General features: G+C 43.9%; 1 protein-coding gene across 1 annotated transcript in view; it reads right to left on the minus strand.

The window, feature by feature from the left end:
* Nucleotides 1-657: 657 nt before the first annotated feature.
* slc39a9 (solute carrier family 39 member 9) overlaps nucleotides 658-19022 on the minus strand; it is a 100238-nt gene continuing 81873 nt past the window's right edge. Inside the window, exons 3-7 of the mRNA XM_072487345.1 lie at nucleotides 16618-16806; nucleotides 12807-12875; nucleotides 10808-10893; nucleotides 10137-10271; nucleotides 658-2164 (exon numbers count right to left, since the gene is read on the minus strand). Coding sequence (XP_072343446.1) covers nucleotides 1937-2164; nucleotides 10137-10271; nucleotides 10808-10893; nucleotides 12807-12875; nucleotides 16618-16806 — 707 coding nt within the window. The 3' untranslated portion in view covers nucleotides 658-1936. The remainder of the gene's footprint in view (nucleotides 2165-10136; nucleotides 10272-10807; nucleotides 10894-12806; nucleotides 12876-16617; nucleotides 16807-19022) is intronic.

The following is a 19022-nucleotide window of genomic DNA, read 5'->3' on the forward strand; positions in this document are numbered from 1 at the left end:
CTCTGAGTTGGAATTGTGGAACAACAAATGTTGGCAGTATTTTGTGTCGTTTCCCCTTGATGCCGGTCACAGTTCTGAACTATTCTATGCATTGCCCTATATAGTTACCCAGTTGACCGCAGTCTCTTTAATCAAGCTTTGTGATCTATCAAAATTGGTTTAGCTTTCCAATTGTGTAGTCTGTTTTTTATTGAGCTGGTGTTAGTTATTGAGCTGGTGGTACTGTAGCACATTGGTTAGCACTGTTGCTTCACAGCACCAGGGACCCAGGCCCGATTCCTGGCTTGGGTCACTGTCTGTGTGGAGTCGGCACGTTCTCCCAGTGTCTGTGTGGGTTTCCTCCTACAAGTCTCGAAAGAAGTGCTTGTTAGGTGAATTCGACATTCTGAATTCTCCCTCTGTTTACCTGAACAGGCACCATAGTGTGGCGACTAGAGGATTTTCACAGTAACTTCATTGCAGTGTTAATGTAAGCCTACTTGTGACACTAATAAAGATGATCATTATTATTCTGTGAAGATTCGAAATGGAATCAGTGATAGAAACCCCTCCCATTGATAAAGGATCTATAAACAATTTTATGCGCTCTGTAACCAGCAGAGGTGTTTACATGATGCAAGAGGTGACATTAAAAAGTTGTACAAAAATACAAGAATGGCCACTTATTAAAAATTTATTCATACATATTTATCTTAAAAACAAAAAAAGAACTGCAACATCTGTTAATTTGCACAAAGAGTTGGAAAAGTAAGGCAGTCATCAATGGAATGATTCCAGTTCACATAAAACAACTGAAGCAATAGGACATGGTTCAGAACAATGAATATTCACAAGTCAGCACAGTCATACCAATGACATTTCATTCTTCACACTTTCTAAATACCATGGATCAATGAAAACTATTCCCAATTGTTAGCTCTCCCATGCCCAATATTATCTCAGGCCCGTCTGCCCCTGCCGAATGTTACCCCTCTCCTGCCCCCACTGGCCGTTGCCTCCTTCCCCCATGAGTGTTATCCTTCCTGGCTCACCAACAGGTGCTACCCTCTCCAACCCCACCACTGAGCATCAACCCCTCGATCCACCATGGAGTTTCACGCTCCCTGCCCCCCAACCTTCCCAACAGTGTCGCTTCGCCTCCTTGACCCACCACAGAATATAACCCCTTTCTCCCCAACCTTATCTTACCACCCCCCCCCCACCCCCCGGCCTACCTATTACCCCTCTCCCATCCCTGGTGCGATTTATTTAACCAGTTACATTGAAGATCCAGGCTGCTTCTTTTGATTTCCTTTCCAATGTACATTAACAAAGCACTTTTAACCAAAAGCAGCTCCCCCCACATACAGAAGCTTGTCAAAACCCATGTCATCTCTTGACAATTGAAAATACAAGACACTGAACTAGCAGGCACCAAACTCACAGGCTAACCAACTCTTTAAGACTGTAGCTGAATGTGAAAACTGTACATTTATGAATAAAATTCAGTAAAATTATATTTCACATCCTGTGTAACAAACCCAGTGTTGAATCCCTTGGCTTGATTAATGCCATGGATTATCTAACGCCCCCCAAATTCTTAGTTAATTTTGTGTAGCTGAATTCCGTCCTTTGTACCGACTGTTTGGTTGCAGTTACATTTGGTAATTTGGCTCACATTTGGCTGGACCAAGAAATTTCTGGTTTTGTTATGACGCAAAGACCAAAACTCAGTTGTTTTCAAAATGACTGCACTGCAAGAATTCTTCCCCACTTCCTATTTGCAATCTGGCCAAATTTAATTTAATTTACATTTTCAGTCCCATTTCATTTGGAATTTCACAGGGTAAAACTGAAGGAGGGGAAACCCTAACACAGGCAGCAATCCTGTTCTGGCGATACTGGACTGCTGGTACACCCTTATTATCCACACTCCTCCTTACTCCTCCGCTGCTGGTTAATGCTGGTGACCCACCGAAAGGACCAATGGAATCAAGCAGCCCAGGACGAGGGTGCAAACCTCAAGTCGACTAAGTCCCTTCCCACCAGACTCAGCCTTGTGACTGTGGCCAGTGCCTCCCACCTCTGGCAGCACGTGCACAGTGGCTACGTATAGGAAAGTCCCGGCTGAAAACAGCATGGCGATTCCAGTGGCATTCACTTCTGAAAGTGCTTCTTTACTGCTCTACAATCAGAAGACATGGGAGAGAAGAAAACACATTAATAATTCAGCAAATATCTGCTGGGATTGCAATAAACAGTTCAATATTTTGCAATTCTCAAAACTCTATTAAGCATTCAAGCCAGTCATAGTGAGATTTTGGTTTTCAAATTTTGATAAAATTCAGTTCATATTGATGGGATAAAATAGCAAACCATTCTCTCACGTGAAGGGGGATTGGCAGTCTCAAAGAACATTACAGCACTGGAACAGGCCCTTCGGCCCATCAAGCCTGTGCCGATCCAGATTCCTTATTTAGACCTATTACTTATTACCCAAATGATCTGTATCCCTCTATTCCCCACCCATTCATGTGTCCTTCAAGATACACCTTAAACGTTGCTATCATGCCTGCCTCCACCACCTCCACTGGCAGCGCGTTCCAGGCACCCACCACCCTCTGAATGAAAAACTTTCCCCGCACATCTTCCCTAAACTGTCCCCCTCTCATCGTGAACCTGTGCCCCCTTGTAATCGAGTCTTCCACCCTTGGAAAAAGCTTCTGACTATTCACTCTTAGCCTATACCTCTTTAATTTTGTAGACCTCAATAAGGTCTCCCCTCAGCCTTACTAAAGTTCATGCAGATGCCATTTACTGTATAATTTTTCCAACAAAAACAATCCAAGTTTATTCAATGTCTCAAATAGCTAACACCCGCCAGGCTAGGCAACATCCTGGTAAATCTTCTTTGCACTCTCTCTAAAGCATCTACTCCCTTCTGGTAGTGTGCTGACCAGAACTGCACACAATATTCAAAATGTGGCCTACCGTTTTATACAAATGTAACATGACCTGCCAACTCTAGTACTCTATGCTCCGGCCGATAAAGGCAAGCATGCCATATGCCTTCTTGACCACCTTATCCCACGCATTACCTCACATTTGTCCAGATTGAACTCCATCTGCCATTTCTCTGCCCAACTCTCCAACCTATCTATATTCTGCTGTATTCTCTGGCAGTCCCCTTCTCTATCTGCAACTTCACCTATCTTAGTGTCATCTGCAAACTTGCTAGTCTGCCATGAGGGACCTTGTCAAACGCCTTAGTAAAGTCCATGTAGATGACATCCACAGCCTTTCCCTCATCAATTAATTTTGTCACCTCCTCAAAAATCTCTTATCGAGTTGGTAAGACATAGATACATAGAATTTACAGTGCAGAAGGGGGCCATTCAGCCCATCGAGTCTGCACTGGCTCTTGGAAAGAACACACTACCCAAGGTCCACACCTCCACCCATAACCCAGTAACCCCACCCAACACTAAGGGCAATTTTGGATACTAAGGGCAATTTATAATGGCCAATCCACCTACACTGCACATCTTTGGACGGTGGGAGGAAACCGGAGCACCCGGAGGAAACCCACGCACACACGGGGAGGATGTGCAGACTCCGCACAGACCTTCCCCGCACAAAACCATGTTGCCCATCACTTCCTGTCCCTCAGTATCTTCTCCAACAGCTTCCCCAACACTGACGTCAGGCTCACTGGCCGACAATTACCTCGATTATCCTGGCTTCCTTTCTTAAACAAAGGGACAACATTGGCTATTCTCCTGTCCTCTGGAACCGTGCTGTGGTCAAAGATGATGCAAAGATATCTGTTAATGCCCCAGCTATTCCCGCTGTTGCCTCCCACAGTAACCTGGGATATATCCCCTTTCCGGCCCAGGGGGCCCATCTACCTTAATGCTTTAAGATATCCAACACTTCCTCCATCATTATACTGACATGTCCTAGAGTATTCACACACCCATCCCTAACCTCAACATCTGCCATATCCCTCTCCTTGGTGAATACCGATACAAAGTACTCATTAAGGATCTCACCCACTTCCTCTGACTACACACATAACTTCTCTCCTTTGTCTTAGAGTGGGCCTACTCTTTCCCTAGCTACCCACTTGCTCCTTGTACATGTATAAAAGGCCTTGGGGTTTTCCTTGACCCTGTTTGCCAATGACATTTCATGGCCCCTTTTAGCCCTCCTAACTCCCCATTTGAGTTTGTTCCTACTTTCCCTATATTCTTCAAAAGCTTAGTCTGTTTTTAGTTGCCTAGACCTTATGGACGCTTTATTTTTCTTTCGGACTAGTCTCAAGTTCCCTGGCATCCATGGTTCCCTAATCCTGCCATTCTGTTCTTCATTTTCGCAGGGACATGTCTATCATGCATTCCAATCAACTGGTCTTTAAAAGACTCCCACACATCAAATGTGGATTTACCCAACAGCTGCTCCCAATCCATATTCTCCAGCTCTTGTCGAATTCTGTTGTAGTCTGCTTCCCCCCAATTTAGCACCCTCACTCGAGGACGACTTTTATCCTTATCCATGAGTATTTGAAAACTTAAGGAATTATGATCACTATTCTCAAAACGTCCCCCTTCTGAAACTTTGGTCACATGGCTGCGCTCATTCCCCAATACCAGGTCCAGTATGGCCCACTGCTTGGTTGGACTATCAACATACGGTTTCAAAAACAAAAACCCTGGACACACCTCACAAATTGCTCTCTATTCGAACCTCTGGCACGAAGGGAGTCCCAGTCAATATGGGATAATTTAAATCACCCACCACAACAACCTGCTATTTTCACATCTTTCCAGAATCTGACTACATATCTGTTCTGCTGTATACCACTGGCTCTTGGGAGACCTATATTACAACCCTAACATTGTGATTGCACCCTTCCTATTCGCAAGCTCTGCCCATAATGCCTCACTACAGGATCCCTCCAAGATTCCTCCCACATCATAGCAGTAACGCAACTCCCCATCCTTTCTGATTCTCCCTATCTCGTCTAAACCATCAATATCCCAGAACGTTAAGTTGCTAGTCCTGTCTCTCCTTTAACCATGTCTCCATAATAGCAACAATATCATAATTCCCCACATTAATCCAGGCTCTAACTTCACCTATCTTCCCTGTTACACTTCCTGTGTTGAAGCAAACGCACTCCAGACCTGATGGGTTCAGCGACTTCCCTCTGTCTGCTCTTCTATCTTTGCTATATTTGTCTTAGTCTCAAGCTCTTCCCCATTCTCTACACTTGCTGGCCTGCTGCTCCAGTTCCCACACTCCTGCCAAACTAGTTTTAACCTTCCCGAACCACATGAGCAAACCTCCCGGCCAGGATATTGGTGCCCCTCCAGCTTAGGTGCAACCCATCCTGCTTGTACAGGTCCCATATACATATGATTCACTTTCTGAAACCCTCCACTAGATCTTTAGCCACCTGTTCAACTGTTGTATCCCTCTGATTCTAGCCTCACTAGCACATGGCATGGGGAGAAATCCTGAAATTACTACCATAGCATTCGTGCTTTTTAGCTTACTACATAACTCCCTGTAATGAGTTTGCAGGACCTTGCTGTTCTTCCTGCCTATGTCATTTGTACCAACATGGACATTGACATGTGTCTGTTTGTCCTCCCATTTCGGGATTCCCTGTACCCGCTCAGAGACATCCATGACCCTGGCACCAGGGAGGCAACACCACCCTGGAGTCTCTTCCACGACCACAGAAGCGCCAATCTGTGCCCCTCAATCTAATTTCCAAATAGAAAACTGCTTAACGTAACTAAATTGGCAACATCACTCAGAGGCGTGGGAAACAAAACATATTCTTGCTGACAATGAGGAAACAAAGATTTGTATTTATACAACACCTTTACAACATCAGAATGTCCCAAAGCACTACAGAGTCAATGTCTTGTAATGACAGGAACCAATTGGCGCACAAGGTCCCACATAACAACCAGATAAACTGATGTGATGATCAAGTGTTTGCTACGGTTGGTTGTATATGGAATAGGTTAGTGCTTTCTATCAGATCACAACCCACATTCAAAATATTATCTGGGTTATTCAAACCCTGCACATTTATTCCATCATGTTGAAATTGTGCTGTGCAGCATTAATGAAAAAAATTCCTTCCTCTGCTACTGGAGCAAGGACTAACCAAGATACTTTAAAATAGCAAAAACGAAGATTTTCCTGCAAATACATAGGGAATATTTTAAAAGTTGGAAGGTGAAAAAATACTCAGCAGGTCTGAGAGCACATGGATAGAGAAACAGAATTAACGTTTTGAGTCCAATATGACTTCTTCGGTTTTGAAGTTAGAGAAACACTCCCGATTTGATAGGACAATGAGAGAAACTCCCGATTTGATAGGACAATGAGAGAAACTCCCGATTTGATAGGGTAATTCGAGAGAAACTCCCCGGTTTGATAGGGCAATTCGAGAGAAACTCCCCGATTTGATAGGGTAGTTCGAGAGAAACTCCTGATTTGATAGGACAATGAGAGAAACTCCCGATTTGATGGGGCACTTGAGAGAAACTCCCGATTTGATAGTGTATAGGGTACTTAGAGAGAAACTCTGGTGGGAAGTCCTGAGGGTGGGAGCATAACCTTAAAATTTAGAGCTGAGCTGCTCAGGGATGGCATGGTAACACAGTGGTTAGCACTGTTGCTTCACAGCTCCAGGATCTCAGGTTCAATTCCCGTCTTGAGTCACTGTCTGTGCGGAGTCTGCATGTTCTCAGTGTCTACGTGGGTTTCCTCCAGGTGCTCCGGTTTCCTCCCACAAGTCCCAAATGATGTGCTGTTAAGTAATTTGGACATTCTAAATTCTCCCTCAGTGTACCCGAACAGGTGCCAGAATGTGGCGACTAGGGGCTTTTCAAAGTAACTTCATTGTAGTGTTAATGTAAGCCTACTTGTGACGATAAAGATTATTAATTAAAGGGATGTCAGAAAGCACTTCTTCACACAAAGGATAACGCAAATTTCAAAACTCCTTCCACTAAAACGCTGTTAAGGCTAGGAGACAATCAAAAATTTCAAAACGGAGATTGTTGGGCAAAGATGTTAACGGTATGGAACCAATGCAGGTTAAATGGAACTAACATACAGATCAGCCATGATCTAAGTCAATGGCAAAAAAGATTTGAAGGGTCAGGTAGCCTCCTCCTTTTGCTGTGATGGGGGGGGGGGGGGCGGGGAGGGAAACAAACAAGTGTGTGATTTCCGCTTCCTGATTCCACTTCCATCTAATGATTCAGTGTAGCATGAAGTAAACCTGCTAGAATTTTCATCTGGGCACAATCTACCCTGGCAGTCCAGTTCAGCAGCGAGGAAGTGCTGCACAAAGGTGATGTCTTTCATAGGCCCTTAACCAAGGGCCTATTTACATGATCAAGTGTACTTAAAAGATCCAATAGTATAGTTCACTGCAAGCAGGGGAATTCTCCCAAGTGTTCTGGACAAGTCCTTCATCAATTATCACTATCAACAGATTAATCATTTTCTGGCAGTTTGTCGAAATTGCCTGCCAAGTTTGGTTGTATTACAACAGTCTGCGATTCAGAAAGGACCCCATTAGATGTAAAGTGATTTGAATTTCCGGAGACAGGGCTTAAGGAGCTTGCTCTGGTATCCCTGCTGGAAGGTGCAAGTGTGGCCATTAAGCGAGGACAGGATTGAGTTTGGCTGTGCTTGCCCTTGGGTTGTTCAACATGAAATCTGGCATGAGAGTGAGGTACCATAGGCCTCCCAGAAACTATTTCAGCAAGGGTTGTGAATGGCCTTAATGGAGTACAGAACATAGGGGAATTATTTCAAGATATTGCCGAGCTCAGGGCTACCAGGGGACAGAATGAGCAGGCACTGCCAAAGCTCCCAGCATTAATGAAAATGTTATTATAGTGATGCAGCTCCTTTGCACCATCAGGTCAGTAATCCCTCAAAGTCAGTGCTTTAACCTGCATTGGTTCCATACCGTTAACACCTTTGCCCAACAATCTCCGTTTTGAAATTTTTGATTGTCTCCTAGCCTTAACAGCGTTTTAGTGGAAGGAGTTTTGAAATTTGTGTTATCCTTTAAGTGCGTTCTGACATCCAGTGCTCTTACCATCCTTTCTGATGGTAAATCAGAAGGATTTACAATTCCAAAAATTAAAAACACAAACACAGAAAAATTACGTGTTACTATTTCTCTTGCAATGGTTTGATGGCCGATTCATATTATCAGATGCATGATTCAGGAGTATAGATCTTTGAAGGTGGCAAGACATCTTGAGAACAGAAACCAAAGTATATGGGGCGCGATTCTCTGAGCCCCGCGCCGGGCCGGAGAATCGGAGCAACCGCGCCACGATGCACCAACGCTGGCGCGCGATTCTCCGTGGTGTGGAGAATCGGCGCCATTTGCGACGGTGCGTTTGGCGCAGGCCGCTGGAATCGATGGGGCCGCCGATTCTCCGGCCAGAATGGACCGAGCCGCCGCTCCAATACGACAGAGCCCCGCCGGCACCGTTCACCCCTGGTCGCTGCCAGCGGGAACTCTGCCGGAATGCTCGGGGGGGCGGCCTGTGGGGGAGGGGGGGGGGGGGGGGGAAAAGAGAGAGTGGGGGCTCCTTCACCGGGGGGGGGGGCTCCGATGGGGTCTGGCCTGCGATCGGGGCCCACCGATCGGCGAGCCGGCCTCTCGGTCAGCGGGCCTCCTTTCCTCCGCCGGTAATGTTATAGCCCTGCGCCTGGGGGAAGGAAGGCCACTGCGCATGCGCTAGTTGGCGCCTGCCCAACTGCGCATGCGCGGGACACAAGGCGCCGCTTCTTTTACGCGGCACCGGGTCTCCGACGCCGTGCCGACGCCCCGCCACTGCAAATCGCGCCACGCCCCTGCCAGCACCACAGAGGCCCCAGAATAGGGGTCTGGGAACGGGCGCCGGAGTGAAACACTCCGGTTTTTCTCCGGCGTCAGCACTTAAGACTCCCGTTGGGAGAATCACGCCCATGGGATCTTGGACTTGAGAAATAAGCATGGAATATAAAATCAGGGAAGTTATACTGAGCCTGTATAAAGCTCTGGTTAGGCCACAACTAGCGTAATGCATCCATTCTGGTCATCGCATTTTCGAAAGAAGTGAAGGTCCGTGAAAGGGTTCAGAAGTGATTCACCAGAATGGTTACAATGATGAGGGATTTTAGATGCTGGCTTAGGTTGGAGAAGGTGGGGTTGTTCTCCTTGGAGCACAGTAGATTGAGCAGAGATTTGATTAGAGATTATGACAGGGTTACATGAAGTAGTCAAAGAAATACTGCTCCCAGTAGTTTGTGGTACAAGGACACTGGGGATACTGACTTGAGGTTCTAAGCAAGAGATGCAGGGAGGATGAGGAAGAACAGTTTTGCACAGTGAGTGGTAATGAGTTGAAACACTGCCCAGGAAGTTGTGAAAATGGAAACAATCAATGATTTCAAAAGAAAATTGAATAAGCACGAATGGAATAAACTTGCATGGCTGTGAAATAGGGCAGGGGAATGGACTGACTGGATTGCTTTATAGAGATGGCATGGACTCAAAAGTGTCAAATGGCTGCCTCCTATGCCATTATGACTATGATGTGGAACCCCTCCCTTCTCTTCAATTATATAACCTGCTCGGAGTTTTCTAGAATGATGCAACAATAATGGTTTTAATCAATTAATGCCGGAAAGTGTGCTAAAAGCTACATATGTTGTTTGGCTAATGTGGCAGCATCCTTGCCTCTACATCAGAAGTCATGGGCTCAAATGCTTCAGCGTCAGACTAAAATCTGACATCTGGTTCAACACTCTCAATTCAGTATGGAGGAAAGCAGAGAGGTCCCATCCCAAGATCAATTATGAAACATAGGCCAGCCCATTCAGGTGGGTATTAAAGATCCTATGGCATAATTTAAAAAGAGTAAGGGAGTGCTCCTGGTGCCCTGACCAATACCTTCTCAAACGATACCAAACAGCCGATCAATTGATTACAAACATTATTGCTTGCAACAGATTCCTAGCACAATGGACATGACATTGTCATTTTAAAAAATGCACTGAAGCACTGCAGCAACGTGGCAAGTGCTGGATGGACAAAAGCATGAACTCATGTTACTTGCCTTACTCAGACCCAGGTAAGTGACCATGGAGAGTAGTGGTGCTGCCAAAGCAAACACCAGTAGGTGTTTCCTGATTCTATTTCTTTCAAGCCCTGCGTGCATGAGGAAAGAAACCAGACCAAAAGCAGCTGGAGCCTAAAAACAGGGACAGAGGAATACACACATTGAGGTGAATTAAGGAGGTGGTTATTTGTATCACAAGATTCAACAATCTCAGGACATCTCAAAGTGCTTCAAAGTCAATGAGGCAAACTGTGAATGTACACAGCTCTGTATATGTATGACGACATATCTGCCAGACCAGGTGGATGGCAGATGCCCTTCCACCAACATTTATTTAACGGAATTCAAATTCACAAACTATCTTGATGGGATTGGTACTGATATTTCCAGATTATTAGTCTCTGCCTCGGCTAGGTCCAGAAACAAGCCATGACACTATTGTCCAGACCAGGCCACTAAGGGCATAGTGTAGGTTAGATGGCTTTTGTTTCGGTGCAACATCGTGGGCCGAAGGGCCTGTACTGCGCTGTATCGTTCTATGTTCTATATGTACCCATTTCTGAAGCCCGGGAGGGGCACTATCCAATTAAACCCAATCACTGATCTTAAACCGCAAAATGTGAAGCACATTAAAGAAAAATTAGGAAATTCAAGATTTGGATACTTACTTTGTGCAACATTATAGCTACAAATACAATCAACTGTACACTTGTTTGTGATGTGGAAGCTGCTGCACCCAATGCAATGCCATCCGCTGCAAGGGAAAATAATCGATGAGGCTGAGTAGTGTGGGGAATACAGAAATAAAATGCACTGCTTTAAAGGCAATAAAATCCACACAATGAACAAAACTGAACGGAAAATGGTTGTTATAACTAATAATGATAATCTTTATTAGTGTCAAAAGTAGGCTTACATTAACACTGCAATGAAGTTACTGTGAAAAGCCCCTAGTTGCTACATTCTGGCGTCTGGTCAGGTACACGGAGGGAAAATTCAGAATGTCCAAATTACCTAACAGCACATCTCTTGGGACTTGTAGGAGGAAACCTGAGCGCCGGAGGAAACCCACACAGACACGGTGACCCAAACTGGGAATCGGGACTGGATTCCTGGCGCTGTGAAGCAGCAGTGCTAACCACTGATACCGTGCCACCAGCTCGATTAAAAAATTACTACACAATTGGAAAGCCATACTGATTTTGATAGATCATAAATCTTGATTAAAGAGACTGTGCGGTCAACTGGGTAACTACATAGGGCAATGCATAGAATAGTTCAGAACTGTGGCAGGCATCAAAGGGAAACGAAGACACAAAATACTGCCAACATTTGTTGTTCCACAATTCCAACTCAGAGCAAAAGGCAAACACGACCTGTACCAAAGCAGCAGGAACTTTGTTTCAAACATCACGCATGATGGGCACAAGTTATGGCTGGATTTGATCCAGCCAACTGGGTCCGACTCGGCTAGTGGATCAATTTGAGATCGCATATCACAGTGATCACACTGAGGTACAGCTGGAAAAGCCAGAAACAAAAGGAGCAGAAATGAAGGCAGAAAGAGAGAACGGCTCAGGTGATACAACTCAGTCAGTATGGGGGATGCAAACAGGCATTTTAAAAATTAAAGCAGGGTATTTACCGGAGGCAGCATATCAGAAATGGAGGTAGCGCTGATGAATCATAGTTTAAATCTGTAGAAATTATTCTGACATCTAAAACATTTCTTTATTATAACAATTTGTGGTGCTGATTTTCAGTTAATCCATGAAAAATATTTAAATTTGAACTCTTGTTAATTTTGAATATTGAAAAATCACTAACCACGCCAACAGGATTCCCAGCGATTGCCCATAACATTTAAAAATATTTGCAAGGTCATGAAAAAGTGCAGGGGAATGGGACTAATTGGACAGCTCTTTCCAAGAGCTAGAACAGGCAGGATGGGCTGAATAGCTTGCTTCGATGCTGTATGATACCATGATTCATTTAATTGTGGCATAAAGAACACTAAGCTCAGTCTGTTCTGAACTGATTGGCGCAAGGGGAGAGGGGGTTGTGGGGGGCATGGCATGGGGGGGGGGGGGGGGGGGAGAAAGAGTCAGGCCTTCCAAAGGAAAAATTATCTGTGCCCCCCACTCTGCAAATGGAACTACACAAAATCTTTCTGCAAGCATTTCTATTATACTGAACATAAAGTGCTACAAGAAAAACTCTTCAAAGTCATAATGTTGCGAGGCAGAGATGGAATTGCACAAGAAATAATAGCAGGCCCCCTGGTGGTCAACATGAGAAATAATCAAAATCACTGCAGCATCAAGCGATAGTTACAAAGCGGTGGCGGGGGTCTTCACTCAAAAGAGTGCACTATCACCTTATCTTTGAAAAATCTTTGTATTTTACACTATACTTTGCTCAGGTAATTGCTACATGGGGGGAGCGGATTGCAAATGGTTTGGAATATTCTGCTTCACATCTACCTGAATGGGTCACATGTCAGCAGTCTGAACAATGAGACAAGCTACTGAAAAGAGCACCAGCAGTTCTGGGATCGCACCAACAGCTGCTTATATTGAAACCCTGGCTTGTATTTTGCTCACAGTGGGAGGAGCACTGAAGTGGTGCTGTTAAAGCTGTCACACAACGTGATGAATGTAGGGTTACCTGCTGCATGAACCACCAGTCCAAGCGTGGTGGTGATCTTGGTATTTGCTGTTCTTGCAGCTTCAGGATCTGAAAGATACATTAGATACAAAATAAACCCTAGAGAACTCCTACAAATGTAACAGCAGTATCAGTCATTTTGGAACAATATCTTTATAAATGAGCCATTTTGTTGGTTCTTATATGTCCCTTCGCTTGTTGGGATATCTGTGGTCAAGCCACTTGAAGCTGACTACCAGTGGATAAAATAGGTCTCTTCGAATAATTTTAGCTACTCCAATACCTCACGCCAAGGCATGCTGCTGTCCTTGTTTATACCGCTAGTGTCCACCCTTTTGACCAAGTCTAGATTAGTCACCAAGGTGCATAATATATTTATTTAGATGAGAAAGGATGGGAGGAGGCTTGAGTGAATCACGAACAAGAGCACAGGCTAGATGGGCCAAAAGGCCAGTTTGTGCGCTGTATATCCTATGTGCTTAATCATCTGAGAGTTAGCACAGAGTCAGCATTGTTGCTTTAGGATCCCGGATGAAAACCCAATTATTTTCAATTTGAAAGAGAGAAAAAGTGACTGCGCCACAGGAGTGATAATACTGACCCATAGGTATCTTTTATGTTAAAACAAACTTTAATTGAATCACAAAATTAACCATAAATAGATTTACAGTTAACAGTTCTTGAATCAAAGGAGGAATATAACATTTCCTAAATCTGCCACTAAATACTCCAATTGAGCAAACCAATATAGTTCAAATACCACTTATAAATGAAGTTACCAATCAGGTTTTACTTGCTTTTCTCTGCAGAGTCCTTGGAGAGAACCTTACAGGGGCAAAGTAAAAACCCTTGTCAGACTAAAATCCTATGGCAAACTGAAACTACAGGCAGACCTGGCTCCTCCACTTAATTACATCATTTGTACCCAAAACATGAGGCACTCTTCGGTCTCCTCCCACAAAATATCCCATGACCTGCTTAGCCAGGATGAAATACAATATCCCTCAAATTATCTACACCCTAGAGTCCTCCAAACCAAAACAATATTCCATTAGCCAGCTATCTGTAAAATAGTTTAATAAATTACTTTATCTCGCTGTAGCAGAGTTCTAAATTTTCTTTTGTGTAAAGGCACTACCATAAATTCTGCTGATTTGGGAAAAAGTTAGTTCTTATTTCTCGATTTTTTTAACTAGCAGAAAAGCTTTCAAGTCATCTCACAGGTTTACATGCTGGAGCAAGGTTGGTGGATGGATGATTCATACTTCATGTCTCTAATAAGAGTGTGTCAATATATAGCTTCTATCTGTGATTTTGTAAGAACATTATTCTCACTGCTAGTATTTCACAGATGTTCGTTGCGTAAAGGAAGGAAATTATGTTTCAGTTATCAAGACCCTTGGTTAGAACCCATCAAGAGTAGCTTGTTCAGTTCTGGGCATCAAACCTCAAGAAGGATTATATAGGTCTTGGAGGGCATGCAGTGCTGATTCACTAGATTGATTAGAATGATACCAGGGGTTTATAAAGTTAAGCTACGAGGATGGTTTTGCATGAACTGGGTTAGTATTCTTTGAGATTATCACAGAATTTACAGTGCAGAAGGAGTCCATTCGGCCCATCAAGTCTGCACTGGCTCTTGGAAAGAGCACCCTAATTAAGCCCACTTCTCCACCCTATCCCCGTAACCCAGTAACCCCAGCTAAACTTTTTGGACACTTAAGGGCAATTTATCATGGCCAATCTACCTAACCTGGACACCTTTGGATTGCGGGAGGAAACCGGAGCACCCGGGGAGGAAACCCACGCAGACATGCGGAGAATGTGCAGACTCCAAACAGAGAGTGCCCAAGCCAGGAATCAAACCTGGGACCCTGGAGCTGTGAAGCAACTATGCTACCCACTGTGCTACCATGCTGCCCGATTGGAAGATTGTGGGGTGACTTAAACAAGATGTTTAAACCAATAAAACAATTTAACAGGGTAGCTACAAAGAAATTATATCCTCTTTTGGTTGAATACAAACCAATCTCAAAATTAGAGGCAGGCCGTTCAAGAATGAAATCAGGAAACACTTTTTCCACACAAGGAGCAAAAGAAAGGCAAGTAAAAGGAATGGAGATGCAGAATGGCCTACTCCTGTTCCCATATAGAAAACAAAACCTGCTTGGAATCAGATGGGACTACAACTCTTTCTGATATACATACAAGTCCATACGTACAAGTCCAGGTCATTGATATATTTCGAAGTTTGCACACAAAACTCAGATGATACTAGGATAGTATCAGACTTCAGGAGAGCATAGATAGACTGGTGAAATGGGCATGAGATGAAATTCTAACTCAGAGTATCATAAAGTGATTTATATTGGCAGGAAGAATTTGGAGGACAATATAGACTAGATTTTGCAATTTTAAAGGAGGTGCAGAAATGGAGACCTTGGGTGCATGTGTGCAAATTTTAAAGTGGCAGGGCAAGTTGAGATGATTATTAAAAAGTCAAACCAAATCCTTGGCTTTGTAAATAAAGGCAGAGCACAAAGCAAGGAAGTTATTAAACACTGATCAATCCTGGTAAAATAGTGACTCCAATTCTGGGCACCATCATTAAGAAAGGATGTCAAAGTCCTGAGAGGGTGAAGAGGAGATTTACGACAATTGTACCAAAGATGAATGAGTTTAATTACTGGACGAACTGGAGTTGTTCTCCTTTGTACAAAGAAGGTTATGAGGAGATTTGATAGAGATGTTCAGAAACATTGAAGATTTTGCTACAGTGAATAAAGTGAAATACCTTTGGTGGTAGAAAGTTTGAAAGCCAGAAGTCACAGATCTAATGTAATGGGCAAAAGCAAGATGAGGAGAAATTATATTTTACATTGAGTTGTCATAATCTGGAATGCACTGCCTTGAAGGATGGTGGAAACATATTCAGTGCTAGGGGAATTAGATGAATACTTGTAAAGGGAAAAATAAAAGTCGCACAACTTTGGTGAAAAACAGGGTAATGGAATAACTGGATAGTTCTTTCAAAGAGCTGGCACATTAAGATGGGCTGATTGTGTTTTTATGCTGTATGATACTATGACATGTTTCTTCTCTTCACACCATCCTCAGACTAAAGAGGAAATGACGGGAGTCTGCATTAAAATGAGTGTTTATCTGGTGCAGTTCTTTCATTCTATCAGTCTAATTATTGCACAAAATAAACTGAATTTTAGCCAAGCATCACAGCAGTCAGTATGAATCGGCAGGTACAGGAACAATGAGGTCTCGGGTGAAGAGAGGTCACATTTGATAGATGGCCACCCATCTACTCCTGAAGCAGCAACTTTTCATTCCCAAACATAAGCTGGCACTGCCTTGCTTCTGTACTCTGCCTCGATTTACAAAGCCCGTTGAATATCTTAACTTGTCCTGCCACATTAAAATGTGTATACACACCCTAAAGTATTTGTGCACTTCCTTTAAAATTGCATCACCCAGTTTATAATGCCCTCCTTATTCTTCCTACCAATGTAAATCATAATACAAACAAGCCTTCACTTGTTCAGCTCAGATTAAAAATTAGCAGCCACCCGAGGACCTGTGCTTCCTTACCTAGGCCGATCATCAATTGTTTGATTGGCTTCAGACAGAGTGAGAGCAAACCTCTGAACCAACAGTTCAGAAGCATAAATACCCATGCCATACAGCCCAGTTATACTGAAGACATTTCACATTCGTACACCATGATCGGTGACAGTGGTTTCCGTTCACCGGGTCTCCGCATTATTTAAACCTATCCACTGAGATTTTAACTGCCTCTTACCGTCACTGGAGTGCATATGAGAACTGCCTATTTGATCGACCAGGAGCATAAAAACAAATCCAAGGACCAGTGAAACACCAATGTAGGCATGTAAAGCAATGTGCTTGTGATCATGCTCAGTCTCTGCAGATTGTCCGGTCTTTAATGGATCCTCCACCTTTTCTGCTACATCTCCATGGGGGTGTTTATCTGAAGGAGGAGGAAAAATAGATCAATTTGATTACATCTTTTAATGGTTGGGGAGAGAGTGAGCAAGAGCCTTTCTTTACCACAAGAGCTGGAATGTTCAAATCCTTCATGGATTCAGGGACCCCACAGGTCACTCTCCATTCAAGCACATTTAAAACTCCACAAATCTTCAATAGCATCAATTGATCAACTAGGATTGCCACCTCCGCCCCAACCATTTAGCAATCCTGAGCTCTGCAGAGGCAACCGCGAGCTAACATTTTCTGTTGTTGTCCTTATAATACAAGCATTTGACCTGACCCAAATGTCATCCTGTCTGCCGATGGGAGGAACTCCAAACTTCTGCCAGTGCATAAATCTTTCTCCAATTCTCAGCAGCCGCATTATCATCCTTCATCATCATAACCATATTATGGTTTAGAATGCAGTCTGAAAAGGTGGTGAAAGCAGTCAAGAGCAACATTCAAAAGGGAATTGGATCACCACTTATAAAGGGAAAAATTGCAACGTTAAGAAGAGTAGGAGAGTTTGACTACTTAAATAGCTGCTTCAAAGAGCCACCATAGGCATGATGGCTTGAATTATCTCTTTTTGCAGTCCAAGTATTAAACAATAAAAACATAAGTCATATTTTCAATGCTACAGAAACCAGTTTAGTCAATAACACCGTGGTCCATATATAATTTTCCTTCCTGAAGCATTTTGGGTGTACCTACACCAGATGGATTGCAGCAGTTCAAGAAGGCAGCTCACCACCACCACCAGGGTCATAAGGGATGGCAACAAATTATGGCCTTGCCAGTTATGCTCATGTTCCATGAAAGATTAAACAAAAACATGACCGCTATAACAGGCAGTGCAACATGAAAAACACCTGCAGACAATTCAATGGCAATAGAGGAGTTTCAACAGTCTTGATCAAGATAGTTGTTTCATTATGATTGACTTTTCACGTGCCTTACCTGGCAACTTTGCTGCACTTGCTTAGATTTGTAATTTTGATCTGTGAACCAAAACAATGCAAGAGAGAAGTCTCCCATAGCTTAGTTATTAAATAAGCTCCATTGTTTCATTTCAGAACATAAAGTGCAATTGGTTAGTTAGGTAAAGGGTTGGGTGTGTTAAGGAACCAAAGGGAAATCTTCATATGGGGCCAGAAGACTAAAGTATTGAATGTGCATTTTGCATCAGTCTTCATAAAACATACATGATCTTGGAGGTTAAATTAAAAAGGGACGGTATAGAAGTAACAGATGGAACCATAGAATTCATAGAAGGAGGCCATTCGGCCCATTAAGTCTGCACTGGCCCTCTGAAAGAGTACTTCACCCAAGCTCACTCTTCCGTCCTATCCCATTAACACCTTAATCTAACCTACACATCTTTTTTTTTTTTTTTTTTAAATGTTTTTATTCACGGTTTTTCAATAATTTTTACAAAACACTCCAAAAAGGAAAATAATACAAAGAAAACAGGGCAATATGCCAACAAAACAAAACAACTTAACCCTCTAAACAATTAACAATTTAACACCCATCCCAAAGCAAAATGGGGCATGCGCCCCTTACAAAAAGGAAAAAGAAATCAGCCCGCCCCCCCCCTTGGGTTGCTGCTGCTGTTGACCTCCACTTAACGTTCCGCGAGAAAGTCAAGGAACGGTTGCCACCGCCCGGAGAGCCCCTGCAAGGACCCTCGCAAGGCAAACTTTATCTTCTCCAACCTAAGAAACCCCGCCATGTCGTTGACCCAAGCCTCTATGCTTGCCGGCTTCGCGTCCCTCCGCCTTCTCCGGGCTACCAAGGAGGCAAATGCCAGAACTCCGGCCTCTTTCGACTCCTGCACACCCGGATCGTCCGATACCCCAAATATCGCTATCCCCCAGCTCGGTTTTACCCGAGTATCCAAGACCTTGGACATAGCCTTTGCGAAGCCCTTCCAAAATTCCATACGCGCCGGGCATGCCCAAAACATATGGGCGTGGTTTGCCGGGCTACCCGAACACCTCACACCCCTGTCCAACACCCCAAAAAACATACTCATCCTCGCTAGTGTCATATGCGCCCTGTGCATCACTTTAAACTGGATCAGGCTGAGCCTGGCGCAAGATGAGGAGGAATTGACCCTGCCCAGGGCTTCAGCCCACAGGCCCTCACCCAGCTCCTCCTCCCACTTGCCCTTCAGCTCCTCCACCGAGGCTTCCTCCGCCTCCTGCAGCT

Source organism: Scyliorhinus torazame, chromosome 2 (genome assembly GCF_047496885.1).
Source record: "Scyliorhinus torazame isolate Kashiwa2021f chromosome 2, sScyTor2.1, whole genome shotgun sequence".
Lineage (NCBI taxonomy): Eukaryota > Metazoa > Chordata > Chondrichthyes > Carcharhiniformes > Scyliorhinidae > Scyliorhinus > Scyliorhinus torazame.